This window comes from Chironomus tepperi, unplaced genomic scaffold, assembly GCF_022539635.2.
Source record: "Chironomus tepperi strain 1889 unplaced genomic scaffold, CSIRO-AGI_Ctep_v1 contig_359, whole genome shotgun sequence".
NCBI classification, from domain to species: domain Eukaryota; kingdom Metazoa; phylum Arthropoda; class Insecta; order Diptera; family Chironomidae; genus Chironomus; species Chironomus tepperi.
The window spans coordinates 3,229,102-3,253,154 of record NW_027226481.1 but is presented as its reverse complement, the minus strand read 5'-3'; the positions used below and the strand labels follow the sequence as shown (position 1 = coordinate 3,253,154).

Genomic DNA, 24,053 nt, shown 5'->3' with positions numbered 1-24,053 from the left:
ACATGGACTGACTGACTACGGCTATATGATTATAATGAAAATCATGACGATGATGAGATAAAAAGGAGGAGAAAAAAAAAAATTAATCAACAATATTAAAGATTAAATAGAATTTTTTTTTTTCGCATCTCCTGCATGTGATTCATTATGAGCTGAATGAAAGTGTTGAAATGATTTTTTTTTTGAATTAATGGACGTTCGTTTGACTGTTGATTTTTTTCCCTTTTTGCTGTGTATGTGCATTTTAATCAATTTCTGTGATTATAATTTTAATCAATATCGGTGAATATTTATGTTAATCCTGACAACTTTTCTTGATGAGTTTTTCATGTCCGTTGGGAACTTGCATTTAAGGAATTAATAAAGAATTGAGGAGATATCTGCATTGTGTCTTATTCTTATATGTAGATTGATGTCATTCATCTACTTATGTTTAGACTCGAAAAAATGAATTTAAAAGGTAAACAATTTGGAGCATTAAGTATTTACTTAATGTCTAACCTCGGTGTTGACTCAGACTAGTTTTGGATATTGGCAAGCAGAAGCCAGCGAAAGTCCAGTTTCAGGTAGCATCTGAAAGAAAGTATGGATCACAATTTTTCTGTATGGCCATCAATGTAAGGAAGTAAGGCTAAAATACGAAGCAACAACTCAAAACCTAATTGGTACATCATGACAATAGCTGTCAAGTGACACTAATTATCCTGAATACAAAATATGAAGCTCTGACTAAATTTTAGAGCAGTGACTTATATAGAGCAGTGTTGAAAGAGACGTTCTTTAAACGCAGCAATGGGCCCCCGTGCGCCCCAGCCAAGGAAGTAAGTAAGTATTGTATTTTGAATTGGAATTTGTTAAGTGGCCAGTTTCAGATGCCATTTGAAGGAAGCCATGGATCTCTACAACCAGCGAAGTATGTAAGAAAATGGAATAATTCAATTTTTTAAGAACCGACTTGAACAGAACTCTAAGTTGACCAAGATTCTGTATGGAAACTTTCTTGACTTAAGTCTACTCGACTCCATACAAAATCTGAGTCAACTTCGAGCTCTGGACTTAAAAGAATAAAACTTTAAACCTCTCCCCAACAGCCAATATCAACATCAATTCATCCTAATCCTCATTCAGCCATGATTTCAAGAGCATAAAAAGTATTTAAACTGCACTTTAAACAATCCAGAACAAATCTAATGAAATTTCAATAACACCACAACCACAACAGGTGCAATAAAGCTTAAAAATCATTTTATATTCTGTTTTATTCACAAAAGTCCCTCGAATATAAATTAAAGTTCCACATAAGACCAAAATCAGCACTCTGTGGTGAGAAGTGAAAAATCCAATAAAAATTTCTACAATTTTTTTTTAATTACATCTCTCTTTTTACTAATTGCTCTCATTACATGGCACTAGAAACTAAATGTTCTATTTTAAAATTCACCTGAAAAGCTGTAAATGTTACAAAACTAATGAGAAATTCCTTTTTATACTTCCACTTGACATGAAAAAAAAAGGTACAAAATGGGAGAGTGAAAAAAAGTGGTAGTAAAGCAATTATGTCAATAATTTTCTGCAGTTTCTACTCCAAGAAGTAAAGTGGATTCCATATAAAATGTGAAGTTGCAATCTTTTCCATCATTTTGCTTCTTTTATATTCAGTTAAGCGTCAAAATATGCGAGAAATTTTATTTTGCTGGTTGAGGATTTGCTTGCTAAAAAGGGAAATAAAGGAATAAATAGAAAATTCCTTGGATGTGTTTTGTCAGATTTGTGGTTGGTTCTGTTTAGGAATAGCATTAGCTGTGATGGGCAAGCTATTACTCTTTGAGGCACTTCTTGGGAGTAAACCTCGACGAAAATCGCATACTGCTCTAGTGCCGCATCACACATGTTGCCTACTACTGACTTATATGATGACTGGATGGTATCTTTTAATCATATTACAGCCATAAGCTTTATTAAGCTTGAGTGACCTTTAGCTTTGGCCTATTCCCGATCATAACCTAGTAAATGAGTAAAAATATACCCTATTTAATATCAAATGAGTGTCCTAGTTGAGTATTCTTAGAGTAAACACAATAATAGTGTAATCCTAGAACATTGGTGCGCAACATTAATGTGCCTCGATACGCAGGATGCTCATCACTGTCTTAGGGTATTCCGAGCCATCTGTCTCATATTTTCTCATATTTTAATATTACTTCATTAAATTACTAAAAGTTCGAAGTTGAGTCGATTATGGACTATGGAGACGAGTCGACTAAGACGACCGAGTCGACTAAGACGACCGAGTCGACTAAGACGGCTGAGTCGACTAAAAAGACCAAGTCGACTTCAAGCACTGGAGCTAACCAACATCAATAAGCATTTCGATCCCTCTAAACATCCTTCTCTAAGCCACCCCACAATCCAAAATCCCCCCAAGGACCTCCCCCACTAAACCCATCGGCTGTTGACAAAATGAGAAAACAAAAAAAAAGGCACGAAAACAATTTGTCGTTTCCCACAATCATGTGCTCAAAAATACCGGAAACAAGCTAAATGCCATCATCAGTTTCATATCGCAGCTTAAGGAAAAATAAGGCAACTGCAAATTGTAGAACAGATGAATGAGAAACGAGGAAAAAAAAGTCCAACTTCGGCACCACCACTAACAAGAATGAATGCACACAAAAGTCACAACATTTGTGCTTTTTTTTTGCAGAATCTACACATATTTACTGATCAAATTGCTTCCATGACTGCTGCGAGGAGTGAAGAGAAAAAAGAGCTGAAGTTGTCAGTTTCCATTTAGTAACTGCGAGAAAGTACAGTCAGGCAGAAAAAAAGGCAACAACGATGGATGAAAAAGAAAAGAGGAAGCTGGAAAAAATTATAAATGATTGTTCTCTTTTCCGTCGTCCCTTTTACGTTTTTCACATTTTCTATTTTTTTTTCGACAGCATGTTTTTCAGATGAAGTGGATGGCTGTGGATCATTTTGATGATTTTCTTGATGGTTCTCTAATTTGATGTTGCTTAAGCTGACTAACCATTCTTCTAGCTGAGCTTGTCTTTGGTAATTGGCTTTTTAGTTGAGTATCACTATAACTGAGCGTCTCTAAAGCTGAGCGTTTCTCTGGCTAAGCGTCTCTCTGGCTACACGTCCTTTTAGCTGAGCTTCTGAACAACTCAGCGTCTCTCTGGTTCATCGTCTCTCTAGCTGAGCATATCTCTGGCTGAGCGTCTCTCTAGCTGAGCATATCTCAGCCTGAACGTCTCTCAACTGGGCATATCTCAGCCTGAACGTCTCTCTAGCTGAGCATATCTCTGGCTGAACGTCTCTCTAGCTGAGCATATCTCTGGCTGAACGTCTCTCTAGCTGAGCATATCTCTGGCTGAACGTCTCTCTGTCTGACCGTTTCTCCAGCTGATCATCTGACATTAAGCGTTTTGGTGGCTAAGAACTTCTGTTGCTTTTGCGTCATACTAGCTGAGCATTTTTTTGGCTACGCATTCACTTAGCTGAGTGTTCCTGTAGCTGAGCGTCGGTTTGACTGTGTGTCTTTCTGACTATGTTTTTGTCAAGCTGAACGTCTTTTTGGTTAAATAATCTTCTTGCTGGGCGCCTCTATTTAGATTAATTCCTGTAACTGATCGTCTCTTTTTTTTACATCTCTGGGGCTAAGCTTTTCTCTATTAGATCATATTTTAAGCTTTGTAACCTTCCATCCCATAAAAACTGCGCTCCATTCTAAAACTCCCCAACCATTAATTTCCCCATCATCATTTTTAAGGGAAAGGAAAAAGTAATTTTTGTGCCATTTTTTCTGCCATTTCGTTTCTTCTCATCTCATTCACATTTTTCTCTCGGAAAAACTGACGACAAAAGGATGGCGGTTGAAGTTAATTCCGTAATTATGGATACGTGTTTTGAATTGTTGTCTCGATGAATGATGATGTTGGAATTTATTTTTTGTTCCTTTTGTTGTTTTACTTTTTTTATATATTTTTTTGTTATTTTTCAGTCATTGCAGCTCTTTTAAGCTATATGAGAATAATGAGAAATACAGAAAAATATCATCACAATAATAATAATACAGCTTTTGTGTAATAAATACCGTGAAGTTTTCATTATGTTACCTTGTTTATTACTTTCATCAATGGATATAGATTAGTGAGGAATGGAAATAACAAGTTGAGGTAGAATATTTTTGTGGATGGAGGAATTTCATTTTATTTCGTTTTGATAATTAGTTGGAATGAGTTGTGGTTTTGTGACACAGTTGGAAGAGAGGTCCAGGGGAACCCAAAAAGTGCTAAAGCAACGCTTACTTCCTACTAACCGAAACCAAGTTCCTATGTGAAGCTTAAGTTACAACAGAAGGCTTTCCTTCTGACTCTGATGAGAGCTAGTCTATTAACATAAGGTAAAATGGACTCAATTAGAGCAACTTTAAGTTGTCTTATAAATGTTGAGTAGCTAGGTTCCATTTTTGACGCATTTTGCAGCTCGGTGAGTATCTATTTTATGACAATATTGAAATAAAGTTATTGTTGGGCCGAAACGCTATAATGTGGTCGCTAGGGTAACGCTAAGTTGGCTTGTAATCGTTGATACACAAGCTTGTCCTGACAGACCTTGAACGGATGATTTCAATCCATTTTTGTGACATTGTGCAGCTCGATTAGTGGCGTTTTCATGACAAAATTAGAAGAATGGTACAATGAGGGGTGACTGAGGCACTTCAATGCAATCGTTAAAGGAACGCAAAGCTTCCGTATAAACGTAAGGTTGCCCTGACGGTTCCAGAGAAGATGATTTCATCCATTTGTATAGTTTGGCGCACTGTGCCCCTCGGGAAACTAGAATTATATCCAAAACTTGATGTTGATTCAGATTTTATAAGGAAATTTCGACTTAAATCGACTTAACACCATCCAAAATCCAAGTCAACTTTAAGCTCTAATTACATCTAACAAATCCAACAACTCACCTGTACAACAAAGTTTTAAATATATATCTTTTAATTAATATTTATTCCAAAACCCAACTGCAAGACTTCTCAAGAACAATATGAGATTCCAACGGATGCTAAATTACAATAATTACAATTTTATTCTAATTTCATGAGCCAATTAAGCCACTCATTTTCCATCTGTAATAGAAAAAATATTTATTTTATGAAAATTTCTCTCATGAAAAGTTTTATAAATTTAAAACAACAAAGAGATGATATTTCAAGAGCTAAAATGTAAATAAGTTAGGATGAATTGCTGAATATTAGCAAGATGAATTGAAATTGAAACAAAACTCCAAGTAACATAATGAAATGCTAAAAGTTTTATTTTTGTATTTGAAAGAACTGAGGGAAGGAAAATCACTTTAAAAATGGAAATTATAAATCATAATTTATTCAAAACTCTAAGTTGTACTATTTATTTAATTGGGATGTTCATCTATTTTGTTTCTATGGTTTTATTATGGATGACTGAGGGGTTGAAGGATTCTAATTATAGACATTATTATTTTTAATGGAGGTTATCAGTCTACCTGGATTTAGATGGGATGTTTTGGTTTAAGAAAGGATTCTGAAAATATTATTTTTTGTGTCTTGAGTTTCCTGAGAGGGTCGTTCACTTCTCATTGGAGGAGGGTTATCCTGAGTAGCAAAAATTGGTAAATTGATTCAAAATCCAGTTTCAGGTCGGCGTGACCTTACCATGATCTCGAATTTGGTTTAAATCAGTCACTCGATCGATTAACCGACTTGTTCAGTTCAAGGGATTCCAAGGGCATAGAAAGCAATAAATGCAACAAATTGTATACAGTCCTCTTGTTCCCAAGTGTCTATATTGGACATTATCGTGATGAATTGTGTTAACCAGTCTAACTCGAACAAATGAAGAGGGCCTTACAGTAGGGCGGCCATCTACTGTATTTTTGACGGGACACTTCTGTAAAATGTCCCAATTTTTCAAGAAGTCGTAAACTCCATACACATTTTGGAATTTTTGACAAGTTTTGAACATTTTGGTTTTGAAGAAGTAAATTTATAAAGTAACCCAATTAGTTCTTTGAATATTAAGACCTGAAATTGTAAAAAAAGTACCCCAATAATTCCTATCTTAGAAATGCCCTGATTTTTTTCCCAATATTTTGCGAAAATCCTCTGGCCACCCTACCTTACAGACATGTCGGGATTACTGAAAATGTAAGTAAGTAAGTAAGTAACTGAAACATTACTCCGTTCAGGACGAACGGTGTCAGCCTTGGAAAATCTTCATTATTCTGTAACAAAACAAGTCAACGGTCACTAGCTTATTTTCAACAAAGTAAATAATTCTTCGAAATTTTTCGGAACTTTGACGTCTGTGACTTTTAAATCTCTAAAAATCTCATAAATGCAGTCATTTTTTGTTATTGTCTGCAAGGTATGAATTATTTAATATTTTTTTAACTGAATCAAATGAATCCTTCCTGGAAGTGTCTTAAAGAAATAAATAAAATCTTTTTTGGATGTCCTTTAATATTCCTGAAAAACAAGCTCTATATTAAAGTTATTTATCTAAAAATGCGGTCCATAAACAAACCTTTTCTAACCTCTGTAAATATAAACGTAAATTCATTAGGGTAATATGAAAATAATAATAATTAAAAGATATAATTTTTCATTAATATCGCATTTTATTATAAATTTATTCTAGTATAATCATTTGTATTATGTTACAATTTTTTACTTTTTATTTTCTGTTGTTAAATTTTTACCTCATTTTCATTTTTTCCAATGAAAATATGCTTCCATAATTTTTTAATATTACCTTTAATGTTATTATAATTATAGTTATATTTTATATTCTTATTCTGCATGTAATATTAAATTTATTTATTTTCATATTTCTAACTTTAATATGTATAAGGGTTTTTCAAAGTCAAACTTGAAAATTTCTGCGGCATTGGCTTATTTTTTCTTATAAAACTGCTGGTTTGCCACAAAATTTTCAAGTTTGGTTTGTGAAATATTTACAAGATTTTTTTTGCGAGATTTTTTATTCGCTTTTTTCAATTTTTTTTGATGATTTCTTGACCTTTTTAATATTTTTTTCATGATTTTTGGAAGGTCAAATTATCTCAGAAATCTAGCTAATTTTATTGGGCGATTCTTTTACTTTTTTTATTTTCAGAAAAAACTCATAACATTTAAAATTTTAACATAAAATAAAGCAATTAAAAATTTTCTTCAAAAATGTCAATTTTTTAAGGATTTGTTGGACGTTTTGGATGCTGATTTTAATTTTGAAATGTGAGAATTTTGAAGGAACTTGCTGATTTTTTGGAATTGAAAATAATATTTGGAAAAAATTTGAAATTAATTCCAAATCTTACAAAAAATTGAAAATTTTCAAAATTTAAATTTTCACAAAAAGTTTAAAATTGTAAAACTTTAAAAATTAAAATTTCAAAAATTTTAAGTAATCTAAATTTTCAAATTTTAAGAAATTTAAATTCTCAAATTTAAAGAAATTTAAATTTTCAAATTTTAAGAAATTTAAATTTTCAAATTTTAAGAAATTTAAAGTTTCAAATATTAAGAAATTTAAATTTTCAATTTTTTTAAAATTTTTAAAAATCAGCAAAAACTATTAAAATCCTCAAAAATTACTCGAATTAACAAAAAACTCTTCAATTTCTATAAATAAATTTTCTCCAACTTTTTATCTAAATTAAATTGAAGAGAAGGAAAACATCAGACAATTTATATCAATCCCTGAGGTTATTACCATGGAATTCATCAAGATAATGAATTAGATGAAACAAAAATTCATTCACCTTGAGACGTAAGGTTGGTAATTCCTCAAAAAAAAAAAATTCATCAGCATTTCATTCTTACTTTTTTATATTCATATCCTTTTCTATTTTTAGCGAATGAAAAAATGACGACCGCAAAAAAAATTGTTGACTTTATTCTTAAAATATGCCGTGTGCCGTAGAATATTTTCTGATGAACGTCAATTTTTCATTCGCTTAAAATTTAAATATTTTTATTAATTTTATTTTTATATCACAAATGCGTTTTTTTTTATTATTTTTTAAATTTTTCATTCGTTATTTTTTGACTTTTTCTTTTTTTTTCTTTTTTTGATGCAAAAATTAGAAATTAAAATTTTATTTTGATGAGAGGGGTTGGAACCCCCAATGACCCCCTCATAATATCATAACCGAAACAAATCAAGCAATACAATAATCAAAATATTCTAAAACTACAAGTCTAACTTATGCCCGCTGTTTTTATTTTTATTTTTATTATTTTTTTCACTTTTATTTTTATTTTTATTTTTATTGTTGTGTTAAGAGTGAGAGAACGTGCTGTGTGTGAGGAAATAAAATTAGCATTTTTATGAGCTTTTTTCTCATACTCTTCGAAACCAATTACAATGCAATTAAATTCATTAAATTCATGTACTGTCTCGAGACGCTTTTTTCCTTCGTCTTTATTTTTCTCTTTTTTTAACATCCAATTTCTAAACATTAAACATGGCACCGAGAAACGTAGATGAATAAATTTATCAATGTTAAAATAGCTTCGATATTATTTTATCGTTAATTTATTGTTTTCTTCTGTATTGAATAACATCTGTAAATTAATTGTTCTCGGGGTTCAGTTGGGTGAGCTTGACGGGGTAAAAAAAAAAATGAAAACATTTACTTCATTTTTTTTTCTTGTTTTGGAACAACACAGACAGAGTAGAAAGAGATATTTTGTATAGTCTTATGTGTATTTTATTTTATTCTGAATATGATAGGGGTTGGCCTTTTACTGAGAGATGAATGAGGTGTCCTTTGTGGGGTATTTTGTCAGAAAATTTGGGGAAATTTCAAAAATTTGAACTTTTTTTAATCTTTTTAGAATTTAAAAAAAAATAGTAAAATTTTAAAATTTTACAAAATTTAAATAAAATTTTGAATTTAAAAAATCAAATTAAACTTAAATTTTTCAAAATTTAAATTAAACTTAAATTCTTCCGAATTCTTTCAAATTTAAATTAAACTTAAACTCTTCCAAATTCTTTCAAATTTAAATTAAACTAAAATTCTTTAAAATTTTTTAAAATTTAAATTAAATTTAAATTCTTTCAAATTTAAATTAAATTCAAGTTCTTTAAAATTTGAATTAAACTTAAACTCTTTGAAATTCAAAATAAACTTAAATTCTTTCAAATTTAAATTAAACTTAACTTCACTCAAATTTAAATTTACCTAAATTTTTAAAAATATCTAAGATTTAATAAATTTTGTCAAATTTTGACTTTTCGTGACCTCAAAAATTTAAAAATTCTTATTAAATTAAAAACTTATTGTTTTAAAAAACATTCAAGATTTTTTACAAATTTACATCCCAAGTTTCCTGACAAAATCATCTCACCAGATCACTTAAAAGAAAAGCGGAAACAAAAGTTTAAATATTTTTTTTTACTTCCATTTTATTCTCTTATTCGGGATGAGAAAATGTTCTTTCTGTTGCTTTTTTTTAAGCAGATGGTTACCGCACTGTTTTTAATTTATTCAAAATGATGGCAAAAAGTTTAATTTCGTGATAACTTTTGTGGGAAAAAAGTCATAAAATGAGTTGAAGAAAAACTTACAGAAAAATGTTTAAAAAAATAATATTTGCTTGAAATTTTAAGATTTTTTTTGGTGAGTTTTAATTTATAGAAATTTAAAAATTTGAAATTAAGAATTCAAAAATTTGAAAAATAACTGAAAATTCTTACAATTTTCAAATAATAATTGAAAATTCTCACAAAAAAAGAATTTCAAATTCAAATTTTCTGAGTCCCAAGCCATAATTCTTATCAACATCCTCTAAATAACTTCTGCTTTGTCTTATAAGCACAATAAGCTCAAAGTTAGTTGAAAAACTTTTGTTTCCCATCCCAAAAAATACAAAACTTTTCTTTTCATATTTTTCATCTCCCATTTTCTTTATGCTATTTTTTCAGTTAAGAAAAATGAAACGATGATGATAATTCAATTTTCATTTTTAATTAATTATAAAATGTACAACATCTCTTGAGGATTAAATGAATACAAAACTACGTTTTTTTTTATATCATCCGTTTTTTTTTGTGTTATTTAATTACTTTTCTTGTTTTTCATCATCTTTAATTTTCATAGTCTTAGAAAATACTTAACATTCATTTAAATATATTTCATATTCATATTTTATTATTTTTTTTTCTTTATATATATTTATAGTTTCTGCATTTCGTGTGTCACATTATTTATTACCTTTTTTTATATTTACAATATTTTCATGAATTTTATTTTCTCCTAAATTAATGTTTTTTTTTTTTTTTTAAAATTTTCAGTTTCTTTCGCATGGGAATTTTTAGTTCGCGATTCATGATTTTTGTTATTTTTTGAGGGATTCTAGGGGCGTGTTGGGAGATTACTTCTGTCAATTAGGGATAGGAAACTGTTTCTTAACCTATCCAGGATACCCTATCTTATTTATCCAACCCTACCAGGGTAGCCAGGGTACCCTAATCTCTACCCTAGGTTATCCTTTCTCACTTTTTCTTCGATGCTCTAGGCCTGGGCAGAAGTTAAGGTAGATGTGTTGCCTAGGATAGTCCAGCATAAATACTGAAGACTGCAGTGAATGTCTAGGGACAATTTAAGACTTCTTGAATCCAAAATCATCATTTTACATAAGTTCTCCTGCTTTTGATGATGTTTAACCCTCAATTTCCCAATTATTATGCTTTAATTCTCACTTTTCCTCAAAAACTCAATCACCATATCTTCATAAGTGTCATTTGAGTCTTTAATATCCAGAATCAATCTTCACCACACCCCCAATCATCCCCCAATCAACATTATACTTCGTTATTCTAACATTTGATTAATTCATTTTTTTTATTTCGACAATTTGAGGCCGCCTTAATTTTTTTTTATTTCATTTCCGAGAAAAATAAATAAATTTGGGACACAAATTTTGAATTCATAAATTTAATTTAAAAATGCCGTCGTTTTTTTTTTTCATAGAAAATCCCCCGAAGAGAAACAATTAAAATTCATGTCCCAAAAATGTTTTTTTTTTTCCTCCATCGTCGCCTTTGTGAGGCAAATTTTTTATATATTTTTTTTGATCCTCTTACTGATATAAATTCATCAGTTTGAGGTGGACACGAATACTTAATTTTTTTTTACATTCACAAATTCATTCATCAAAAAAAAAAAACAATTTTTTTTCATTGGTTCTGCTTCAAAATCAAATTCTGAAGTGGCAAACATTCAGCTTTAAAATAATTTTTTTTTCTTGTTTTTTTTTGTTAAATGTGTGCAAATATGCCCCGTTTTTTTTAAATTGAAAAACATCAAAGTATAGCGATAATACCACAAATATAGTGGAATACATGCAATGCGTACAATTACATAATAAAAAAAAATACTTTACGCTCTTTTGACTTTACACAAAGTCAATATGATTTTTTTGTTGTTGTTGTTTTGAAATGGAAGCTTTTGATTTTGCAGCTTTGTGGGATGGCTTTTGACTACTGTTGCAGATTTTGTGGTTTTAAATGTTATTGAGAGGCTTTTTTATATTTTGTTGTGTAACTTTTGCTTTGATGCCTTGTGATTTGAAATGGCTTGCAGAGGAGGTTTTGATGTGTTTGAACTGTTAACTATTTTGTTGTTTAATGTTCAGCTTTAGTTTTGGATTAATATGACTCTTAATACTCATAAGGGTTACCAAAATGTCAAATGGGCTTCAGACTATCTAGCTGAGTGTCATAAAGTTGAATCGAATGCAACAGAGTCAACATATAGTCAATATGAAGCTAGGTCAATGATGTTAGACTTATGGAGGCTACCAGATCTCAAAATAGACTAGTTTGAAGCCTAATTGAGTGTCATGAAGACAAATTAAATGCTACAAAACCAGCAAACAGTTAATACAAGTATGAAGCTTCCATAATTGCCTATTAGACTATCAAGTAGGATGTAAGACATGCAAAGTTAGGTTACAAATACTTCAGTTGGTACTCAGATAGCCAAAAAAGATTTCAGTCAGTCAAAGTTTGATTGAAATAATTTAAAAATGCTTTTAGACAGTATGGCATTATGATGGACACTCTAATAAGATGTCATTCAGCCAAATTAGGTGTTAGACTATCAAATAAGATGGTAAGCTATCGAATAAGATAGAAATCTAACAAATAAGACGGTAAAGCTATCAAAAAAGACGATAAATTGTCAAATAAGACGTTATATAACATAGCAGGTAAATAGTGTGTTCTCAAGAGCAGAATAAGCTAAGAGCAACGCTAACGAGCATGCACACCTAGAATATTTAAGGTGAGCAAGCTCTCAAGAGTATGCTGACTGTTAATAATCTGTTCAGAATAGAAAACTAATAGATTAGATGTTTCAGACATATTTTGTATGAATTGACTTTGAATCTCAATGGAAAGGCCTAAATATGCATCAATAACTTGGTTTAAGATCACCAACCTCACACATCCCATCTTAAATCCTACAACAATTCCAAAAACGATTCACAAACCTACAAAATTTCCTTACAAAAAATCATATTTCCATCCTTAATATCCATCAAAAAACATAAATAACGCGCAATCAACAAAAAAACATTATCATTCTCAATTATCATCTCGTCCAATGAGACACCATATTTTAATATTAACACAGACTTTGTGTCTCATCATCGAATTCATCCTCAAAAAAAAAATTATCTATTTATATGTATTTAAAATATGTTGTTTTTTATGTTGATTTTCATTTCAATAAATTTCTATATTTTTTTTTCGTGTTTATCGCCAGTCTCAAGAAGCTCGAATCGCCATTGTTTCTATGTATATGTGTATGTGTGTGTGTGTCTCTTATGTATGTATGTGTGAGTGTGTTTTTCATTTTTCATTATGAAATTTCTAATTTTCTACAATTTTTTTTAAAGCTCAAAAACTATTTTTTTAATTTAATTTTCTACATTTTTGCTGCTCATCGCTGACTCGCCTTTTTCTTAACGAATCGTATGTTGTAGGCATCCTCAGCGAGTTCTGGATAAATGCTAACATCATGAATGTACTCACAATCATATAAATTCGAATATCCCTGTTTGAGTATCTCCTCAATCTCACTTGGTACCCACTCAACGGACGTTGTAAGGCCAGTTCTTATAAGTTCCTTCTCACGTGTCCATGCTTTTCTAGCTGCTTGTAGCTTTGCATGATGCAATAATCGCTGTTTCTCTTTCTCAGCTGTCGTACCATAACGTAAATTGATAATTGCATGTACACCATGAATTTTTACATCCAAATAATTATTTCCACTTGAATTCTCTTTATTGATATCATGGAATGTTGTATTCACTTGTCCTTGTAGTCGCTTCAATTGTTGTCTATCCTCACTTGATCGCCATGAGTCTTCTTTTACAAAATAGAATGCATCTTGTTGTCCATTATGGACAATAAAGGAAAATGGAAGTAATTTTGTACGATTAAATACGGATGTATATACATCACGATAAATGGCATTTGCTGCTGGCACACTCGAGACAATTGCTTGTCCTTCTAATGTTCTTGTTATTACGATTCCTTTACCGAATGGCGGTTCTGATGAGACGCCAATTTTAAATGGCGGCAATGATGTCTCTTCATATTTTAGAGCTGATTTTTTCGGTGATCCAAGTGTACTCGATAATTGTCGTTCAATTAAATGGGATAGGAAGCCGGAGGCTACAATTAGTGGATTACGATGTTTTCTTTTATTATCAAAGAATGACGTACTGCCCCAAGGCATTTGGGTATCCCATAATTTTCGATTAAATTGTGGTGCCATGTTCTTTACATTATAACCGATGAGATTGAACCATCTTTCAAAATCTTTTGGTTGTGTACGATCCTTGCCGTAATTAATTGGATCATTTCCATTGAAGCGATATTGATGAAGTCGTGTTGGTGTTTGGATGCGCTCAAATGTATTCTCCCACATTGGAGTCATCCATAGACCGACGAGTGGGTCGTATACTTTACCGTTTGACATGTGAACGAGGGATGTGACCTGGATTGGGATTTAAATCTTAATTAGTACTTTTTTAGTTAAAAATGCATAAATTCTCAACTTACCGGATCCAAAATTCCACCACAGAAGTCAATCGGCAAATACAAGTAAGGATTTGAATCATAGACAATATGTCCGAATGGTGACCTCATCATCTCTCTAATACCCTCACCATACTGATTGAAGACCATAACAGGTGTACCACAATGATCTGTTGCTACATAATACTTATTTCTAGGTGTCTGTACAAATATCAAATGACCTCGATCATCGTAGAACAATGAGAGAAGTTTACCATCCCTTGGCGAGTAAATTTGTGACAATTCATTTGGACGGTCATGATTATTGTAGAAGAACTGAGTGACATTTCCGAAATTGTCTTTTCTGACTGACATCCTGTTGAGATGGTCATAGAAGTAACGTACATCAAATCTGCCTTTCTTTGTCGCACGAACGAGTAGTCCTTGTGTGCTGTAATGGAATTTCTCTTCACGTGCATTTTGGATTGTATAGCCACGTACGTCATACTTATGTTGACCCTCAGCAAACTTGATAATTCGATCCATTGAATTATATTCCATAGGAATATTATTTCCACGATATGTCAATGCCAACATATTTCCATTATCATCATATCGGAAGCCCCATGGCTCTTGTGCATCAACACCAATCAATTGACCATCACAGTCATATGTATAGTTCTTAATATTTGAAAAATTCGTAATTGCTACATTTCTAGTGAATGTTTTCGTTTGTACAATTCGTCCATGAATATCATGCATAAATTCCATTTTAAACACCTGCATACGATGAATGTAAACAGTTCTTTCCGTTTCAAGATAACGTCCATCAACAGTCCTTGTGAATGTTGCTGTACCATCATAGATATTTGTCATGTTAGCTTTTGGATGTGTAATTTTAAATTGTGAAAATTGCTCTAAATTGCCAGTTTTTGTGCTGTATGTGTATGTAATGCCAGGCAAATTCTGTCCACCAATACGTCCTTGTGTCGAAATAAGACGGAAATTTGAGTCATATTCATACGTAAATTTAGCATTACTTAATCCAGTCTTTGCATTGAAATCGATTCGTTCCTCAGTCAATAATGCTCCATTATACTCGAAATCCCATCGATACTCAAGATCGCGTTCAGTATGAGCAATCGTGTTTGGCATTCCACTTTCTTTATTGTACGTAAATTCACTCTTTCCTTCACCATGAACAATTTCCGATAAAAGTCCTTGTGCATTGTATCTATAAACGATTCTGGCGCCATCACCAGGATAAATTGTCTGAAGTAATGCACCAGAATATGAGTAATGTTGTAGATATGGCTTAGTGCTGCCAGGCGGTGTATATGTAAAGCGAATAAATCCAATTGACCTTTGCAAGTCAAACACGTGCTTTGTTCCGGTCGGTAATTGAATTGACCTCAAACCACCATCGCTGTCATAACTTAGTGTGAATTTCCGTTGCGTACAAAGAACAATTGCGGAAATGAGGTTGAAGTCATTATAGACATAACTAACAGTTCCGTCCTGTTGTGATGTTACTTCATATAATAATCCATGCTTTTCATATGAATATTTAAGTTCTGATGGTCCCCAAGACCAGCCTTCAACTCTTGAAAATCTATCGTAAGTGATATTAAGTGGAAATCCATTATAAGGCTTGAATGACAATGGAAGTCCATTATTATCATAAGTAACAGTAAGTATATCCTGTCGATCTTTATCATAGAATATTTCCTTATTTGTAAATTGCTCGTATCGTATGCCTAATGTCCTTGTACTATTAACCCATGTTTCCTTGCTTAATATTTGATGTGGATTACGTGGATCGCCGCCAATAAGACTATAAGTTGTATAGACACTGTTCAACAATGAATCACCCATTTGGACGGTTTGATGTGACCACATTGGAAGCATTTCAGCTTCAACATTAAGTGACGACTTTTCAAGTAATGGATGTCGAGCAATTGCTGCTGATTCAATAACAATACGATTAGCATGTTGGACCTGAAGTGTATTATTGTTTGTATTGATGACTGCCTTCATTGTCTCACCGCCTTGTTCCATTGCAAACATTTTAATTCCACCATTTAATTTTAAACTCGTCACATTTGCCGACAATTGAGAGAATCTTGATGGTATTAATGACTGCACATCAATTTGAAGTCCATAATCGGGATTTAATTTTGATGAGAATTTCAACATTTCACCGGTCGGTAAAATTGCATTCATAATACGTCCATTATCATTATATTGATAAATGAATGTCTCACCGTCACCAGATCGGCTCAACATTAATCCATTCTCATCATAATCGAATACAATCTCGAATTTTCCTTTTTCAGTGATTTTTGTGAGGAAACCATTTGGTGAAAATTTCAATTCCGATTTATGATCTTGTGTATTCTCGATGGAACTAACGAGATTACTATAATCACGAAGAAATTGAATTTTATTTCCTGTACTGTCGGTGACTGTTGATAACTTTCCAAAGCTTGTATTTTTTGAATATAAAAATGAATAGCGAGTTTTTCCCGTTGACATATCCTTCGTCGTCACATGCTGTCCATAACGATTGAAAATGTAAATTTCATTACTTGGTGGGTATGGAATTTGATATTCACTATTCTTGTCATGTGATGGCAAGTAATGTTGTAGTGATAAAATTTGAAGACTTCCTTGATCGGCAACATTTAGGACATTATCTTGTGTTACGGCAAGTGCTGAGATGGCTGAGAATCGTGTATTTGTTGATGATACGGTCTCATCGATATTTATTTTTGTTGGTGTACATACACATCCTGTCATTGCCGCAACCATAACGACTGGTGCTTGAGTTGATGTTGTAAAACGACCGTTATTAAATGGTGTTGGGACGGTTGTATTTTGACCTGAGCAGTCGCAGCCTTGTGAACTGTAATGGAAAATTTTTCAATATTTTTAAAGTATTTCTCATATTAAAGCTTAATATCTTTAAGCTAATTTGCCATAAAAGCATGACTTTAACAAAAGAATCTTTACTCACCCTCCATCAAGTCGTCCAGCAAATACTTTCATATTACCAGCACTGTCAACGACCCGAATCAAATTCACACGTCTTGAGTCGCTATCGGCAACAAATAAATCACCTGATGGTGCAAAAGCCATAGCCAAAACCGTACCCAATACAGCATCTTCATTCATTGTTTCATTCTTTGAATTTTTCGTACAATGTAATGGCGACCCGGCAACGACTTTTATCTTCATGTCAGCTGTCAATTTCATGACTAGACGATCATCGATAAAATGTAGACTTCCATCTAATGGATTAAGTGCTAAGCCAGTTGGCCATTGTAATTGAACTTGACTTGCTAAAAGGGCTCCTTTACATGGAATTGGACTCCAATGATTGTGATGTCCATGATGGCCAACTAATGTGTGAATGACTCCTTGATTATCAACAGCACGAATATTAGTTCCATCAGCAATATACATTGTACGATCTGCAGATATTGTAATGCCTTTTGGATGTGAAAGTTTTGCAACCTTTGCCTGTCCACCGTCACCACAATTAAGTTCATCACCGGGAATACATCTCTGTCCACTTCCAACAACAGCTTCAAGATTATTTGTTGGATCTGTGACATTAACAAGTGAAAGAACCTTTAATACTTGATGCTTTTCTGGATCGGATATGTAAAGGTGTCCATCAGCCGGCGATACACTCAAATAATATTGGTATGAGACTTTTGTTGTGGTAAGCTGTACAATCGTGTTGACATTTCCTTCCGGTGAGATTTTCCTAATTAAATTGAAATCCCCAACATATAAACTTCCGTCTGGTCCTGATGCTAATGCAACTGGTGTCAATAATTTGCTACTTTTAGCCACTCCATTACATTTGTCTTTACAGTTCAGTGACCGTTGTTGTCCTGTTCCCATAACTGAACGTACAACTCGTGGATATTCTTTTAAATGTAATGTTGATCCATCGCCCTTTTGGAGAATTCCCTCATGGAAATTATATTGATGATGAATATTCAATCCCCATCCACCAATATCCGATATATCAACATCAAAGCCCTGCAATTTTGCTGTTTGTGTCTCCCATATAACATCATCGCATGTCGAATGCTCATAACCAATTGAAATTCTTGCTATTGCTGCACCATAAACTTTTTGCTTATAAACATTACGTTTATTCCATGCGAATGTATGCTCAATATTTGGATCAGCTTCATATGTTTTAACATGCAATGAACCCTCAATTTCAACACCGACATGAACGTGTGTAAGGGTTTTTGGGATTACTGGACCAGTCAATTGCATACGTACGATTGAGAGGTAACCGGACATTTTTGATGATTGATATGACAAATAGACACTTGAGCCTGGAATTTGGATGGATTCTTGGAGGATCTGTTGGGAGAATTGAGAAAATAAGATTAATAAAGCAGTTCCAATGAAAATTCTGATGAAATTTTCACAATATCATTTACTATTTGCAATTTTACAACAACTATACATCAGTTAATAACTACATCCACATAGTAATTCATTCATACTAAAATCCTCCTTTAAAAGATCAATAATTTGATGAACGACAGCACAACACAGACATAATCCCCATGCTGCATCATACAAATTCAGTTTATCGTTGAAAATATAAAAATTGATTTGTCATTTTAATCCATTTTGAGTAGCACGAAAGCACTTTCAAGTGAATTGAATGCAACAAAAAAAAGGAATGAATGAATGAAATTATGAACGAGACATGAATTCATGAACGAATTTATTAGTTAGCTTGCGGATTTCTACGACAATTTACATTCATATTAACAACAAAAGGTGGGGATAATTGAGTGAATGAATTGTGCTTAATGAATTTATTGGATATTATTGCGTCAAAATGTGATGATTTATATATAAATAGAATTAATGAACGGGGAGTCAGTTTGGACGTGATTTGGACATGTCGGAAAATAGTTGGTGATCAACACGTCGGATTCTGTGTTAGATCCAACTATAATGTCCAATATCTCACTAGTTAGAGCACTTGATAGGCATTCAATACAGATTTTGCGTGCAACAAGCTTTCCAACTCAATTTCAAGTCCCTACCCAATTGCAGACCTAACTTGCACACCCCCTAATCCCTTCAATTCAATTATAATACAATTAAACTGCATTTGAAATCCCCCCAAACAATAGAGCAATATAGAATTATGTAACAAAACTATAAGTATGACAAAATATGCAAATCAATTGAACGTAACAATCAGCATCAACAATAGAGTCGTCTGATTGAAAATGAGTTATAATATGCAATCAAAAAAGGATTTAGCTTTCGTATTTTGCATACCAAATGAATTTATTTAAACAATTTGATGATAAAATTGCATCAATGATATGTTATTGTCATCAATAGGATTAAATGCTCATGAAGCACATAAAAAATAACAACAAACAGCTTACCTGATTTTCAGCAAATATAGCCGACCGTCCAGCCATTGAACCGATAGCATTTGGCATCCATGTACTCGTCAATAATGGCCGTAATAATTCATGATTATGATCAGGACAAATGACAGTTGTGTCATTTGAATTCGTATCGAAACGATATTGTAAGGAATTGAGGAAGCTATATGCAATGTTTGGCTTAACTTTTGGCATCTTTGACTCTGACTCATCAACAAGCTTCATTTGGACAGGTGGCAATACGATAATTTGATTCCATGGTACAAACACGGTACGTGTTAAAGGTCGGAATGGTGCGCGTTGAAATTGTAATGTGATTGCGCCACCTCCATTAACCAAAATGTCAAACCTGTTGTAAAATTGGATGAGAAATGAAATAAAAAAAATTTAATTAAATTTTCGTGTCTGTGCTTGATTGTTGTGTGCTGCTTGCTGATCAAAAAAAAAAAAATATTTTTCCCTTCCATTATTCACCGTAATGTCCCGCAATTTTCATCTCGTCCAATTGTCAAAACCGTTAATCTCATCAGAATTGAAAAGAATGTTTTATTCTCTTTTGGGCTTCTTATTCATTAAACCCTTCCGCGTCATCACACTTATGTTTTTCGTGGGATTATTTTTCGCTGGGGTGGAAGTAATGATGGGGTGGATTTGGGAGATGTGATGTGGTTTTTGGGGTGATTTTGACGGTCTGTCTTTGAAGTTTGTTGAAGGTTTTGATGGGTTTTTGGGGATATATGGATGAGGATGCATATTAGGTGACGGTATAGGGTAGAATTGAGATATTGTTTCATATTGAGAGGCTTAGACTGCAATATAGAGTGTATGCAATAGCTTAACATAAATTTTGACTCCCATATCTGGTTACCACTCCGTTAATAAGCTCTTAGGTTGAGAATAGTGACGCTAATTATAATTCATGACCTAAAAAGTCCAGATTCACCAAAATGCGCCTTAAAAGCATGTATAATGCCTACATCCTTTCATTAAATCCCAATCAAAATCACAAACCTTCAAGGATTTCTTATTTTTTTTATCCTTTTTCAAACTCAATCGAACGGAATGAAAACAAAAAAAAAACCTAGCAAATAGAAAAGCAAACAAAAAGGTGACGTTGATTCAATTTAAATTAAATATTAAGACAATCACACGTACATCCCAATCCCTTCTCTTAAATTTAACTTAAGTCCATGCTGTGTTTAAACAAATTTTATTATTTTTTTTTTGTTGTGCTGCTTACTCATTTACATTATAAGGAAATGAATAAAATGGATTGTGAGGCTAAACACAAGGAAAAAGTTTGGTTTTTTTTGTTGTGCTGTAGAAATGGAAATGAAAGGGTCTCTTGAGGCGGTTCAATCACGTTTTCATGATTATATCTATAGTCGAACTCCTTCTCATTTGCGTGAGTCGTGAACTTTTATATGTAGATATTCTCAAAGTGCCTCAAGGCTGTAAATTGTAATTTTTTTTTTTTTTTTTTTTTTGAGAAAATATTTTTTAAGAGCTTGAAATGCGGGAGGAAGAAGCAGGAAATGGAATTGTATTTATAGATGAAATATTGAGCTAGAGATTTATTGATGCACGATTTATTTCAATCAACAGATTTCAATTTCCTATTTTAACCTTTATTAAGGAAATTTTTCTTATTTTTTCACGTTTTTAGATGTTTTGATGTGATTTTTGCTTTGTAGAATTTTAGAGGAAATGGGGGAATTTTTAGAATTTTTTGGATTGTTACTTAAGTTGATTTCATGGATTTACACTAGGTTAGTCTAATGTCTTGATAGAAAAAATGTTCAGGTTGTCCTAGAATGTCATGAAAGAGAACATGTTTAGGTTGTACTCGAGATTCAGATCTTTGTACTGTTATAAACCCTTGCAGACAGTGAGCAAGCTCTTAAGAACAGATTAAATGAGAACAACGCTCATAAGCATGATCAACTAGCAAATTTAAGCTCATGACAGCATATTGCTAGCTTTTTAGGGAAATACGAAGAAAACGATTTGTAAAAGGTCGTCTTAATTCATAGAAGTTGCACTTTACACTTCTTTGGCTTGGAATCTTAATACATTTGACACTCTATGATTTGAATCTCGAATTATTGACCATTTATAAACATTCACAGGTACCCCACACCAATCTCATTATTTCTAAATACCACATAAACATGATTATATATTTTCATCATTTTATAATTGGATCCACATACTCATGCTCCTGTCTATCGATAATATTAGTACAAATTAATAATTCTTTATCTTTTATCTACGTTTAATTTGAATTTTCATGTTGTCAATTTTTGTCTTCATCATCATTTTATTGCTATTCTTAGGGGTCGTTCGCTTATTACGGTCTGTAAGAGAATGAGCCTCCAGACCGCCTCTGTCACTTGCTTCTAAATTTTCATACAATACCTTCCCACCTCTACCTTTAAAAAGCAACCTGAGTGGACTTTACAACTAGTTGATATCAAGTTAATGTCCATTTAAAAACTAGTTCTAACATATTTATGTCAATTCTAGCAAACGTAATAACTGAACGACTCCTTATTGTTTTGTAATTTTATTTGATTACTCAGAATTCTAGCAAATTTCATTCTCAAAACCCACTTCCTAGACACTCACACAATAAGCTCAAAAAAATACAATTCTCAATATCTTTAATACCAATTTTATGTTGTCATAATAAATGGCATTTTAAATCGAATCCTCTTTTTTTCCAATTTATAAAGAAATTCTACAGTAAAAGGAGCAAAAAAAAGGGAAATCACATTCAAAGCTGTTCATTTATCCTCATTCAATGCTACCTTAACGTGCGAACAATTTTACAATTTTTTTTGTGTGTGTATGTGTGTGGTAATGTGGCATGTAGTATAATGATTATGTATATTTTTATGTTGTATTTCGATTGTAACGCTTTTGGGCTTTTTTGCTTCTTCTTTTGTTTAAATTATAGATGATTATTGTAAGCTTTACATATCTACTGAATTGTTTCACCTTTTTTTACATTCTTATTGTATATTGAGTGTATATAGAATGTGTAGAGGATGTCATATGGGGGATGATGTGGAAAAAATATGAAAATTTACGTTTGAAGGGAAATTATTATTAAATTTATCTTAATTTTTGAACTAAGTGAAGCCAGAGGGCTTAATTTTGGAAACATTAATGAATTTATTAAATTTAGACATTATTTTGAATTTTTATAAAAAAATTTTGTGGTTTGAGTAAATTTATAGAATTTAAGGAAGTTCATAAAATGATTTAACAATTTTTAAAATTGCAAAAATATTTCATATATTTTAAGTTATTTTAATGAAAATGTTTAAAATTTCTCAATTTTTATTTCATCTTATTTGAAAATTCCTATCAAAATTTAAACATTTCAACACAAAACTAAACTGCATTATAATTTCCAAGAACCATTAACCTCCCCCCACCCCCTTAAACTTCATTCCAACTCAACAATACACACAATTCCATTTCAAATGTGATTTATCTTTACAATTATGAATTCAAAAAAATTTAAATTCTATTTTTAAAACGGTGTCGCTAATAAATGAGGGAAACGCACGACACACAGGAGACAGAAAAATTTTCCGTCATTTATATACGGTGTGGGGGGTGTATTTAAAGAGATTCTTAGTAAGTAATTTACATGTGTGAGGTTATAACGGCGCTAGGTTACATAATAAAATTTATTTGCCGCACACACGCAACATTTAAAAGAAAAAGTGAAAGAAGTGAATAAGAAGTTGGTAAAGGGGGTTGGGGTGGTATGAAGGGGGTGATACTAAAGTTTCTTGGAATTTAAATTTGAGAATTCCAAGTTTTTGAATTTTAAATTTTTTTTTTGTAAGGTTCCATCATTTTCAACCTAAAATAGACGTTTAAAGGCCTTTAACTTATAAAATTTCAAATTTCAATTTATAAATTTGCTTCAAAAATAGAAATTGAATAAAAAAATCTTATTTAAAGTTACTAAACCACCTAAAAGAAGTGACATAACCTAAAAAAACTTTTTTAAAATTTTTTTCTCCATCAAAAGGAAATGGAACAAAATTGTGAAAATTATTTTCATCATGTCTGCCTAAATCGCTTTCAGCCATGATTACATAACACATTACATTACATTACACAGTGTACTGTGTATACGAGAATTGTAGCTGTAAATACAAAAATATGCTGAATATACCTTTTATGATAGGTAATAAAGCATTATTGTTGAAAGCTAATATTAGGCAAGGATTATTTTAATAAATTACATTTTTTTCTGGCTGATTGTGGAATTTGGGGCAAGGTTGAAGACTAAATTGAAGAAATTGGGAACTTTAAGTTAATTTCAAGTTTTTAGGTTTATTTTAAAGGATTTTCAAATTTTTAAATTGTTATAAATTCTTAAAAATTCAAATTAATTGAAAAAATGTTAATTCAATCCACCCAAAAAATTCATAATCCACCAACAAACTCCACAAAATCCCATATTCAATATTTAAACTCCAATAATATTTCAAATAAA

At 31.9% G+C, this 24,053-nt stretch overlaps 1 protein-coding gene across 2 annotated transcripts in view; it reads right to left on the bottom strand.

Annotated features, from left to right (window-relative positions):
* Positions 1-7,618: 7,618 nt before the first annotated feature.
* LOC139095135 (teneurin-a-like) overlaps positions 7,619-24,053 on the bottom strand; it is a 177,053-nt gene continuing 160,618 nt past the window's right edge. For both annotated transcript variants that reach the window (XM_070646399.1, XM_070646398.1), the window contains 4 exons: positions 19,529-19,880; positions 17,101-18,473; positions 14,130-16,989; positions 7,619-14,064 (listed from right to left, as the gene is read on the bottom strand). In XM_070646399.1, the coding sequence (XP_070502500.1) occupies positions 13,003-14,064; positions 14,130-16,989; positions 17,101-18,473; positions 19,529-19,880 (5,647 nt within the window). In that variant the 3' untranslated portion in view covers positions 7,619-13,002. The remainder of the gene's footprint in view (positions 14,065-14,129; positions 16,990-17,100; positions 18,474-19,528; positions 19,881-24,053) is intronic.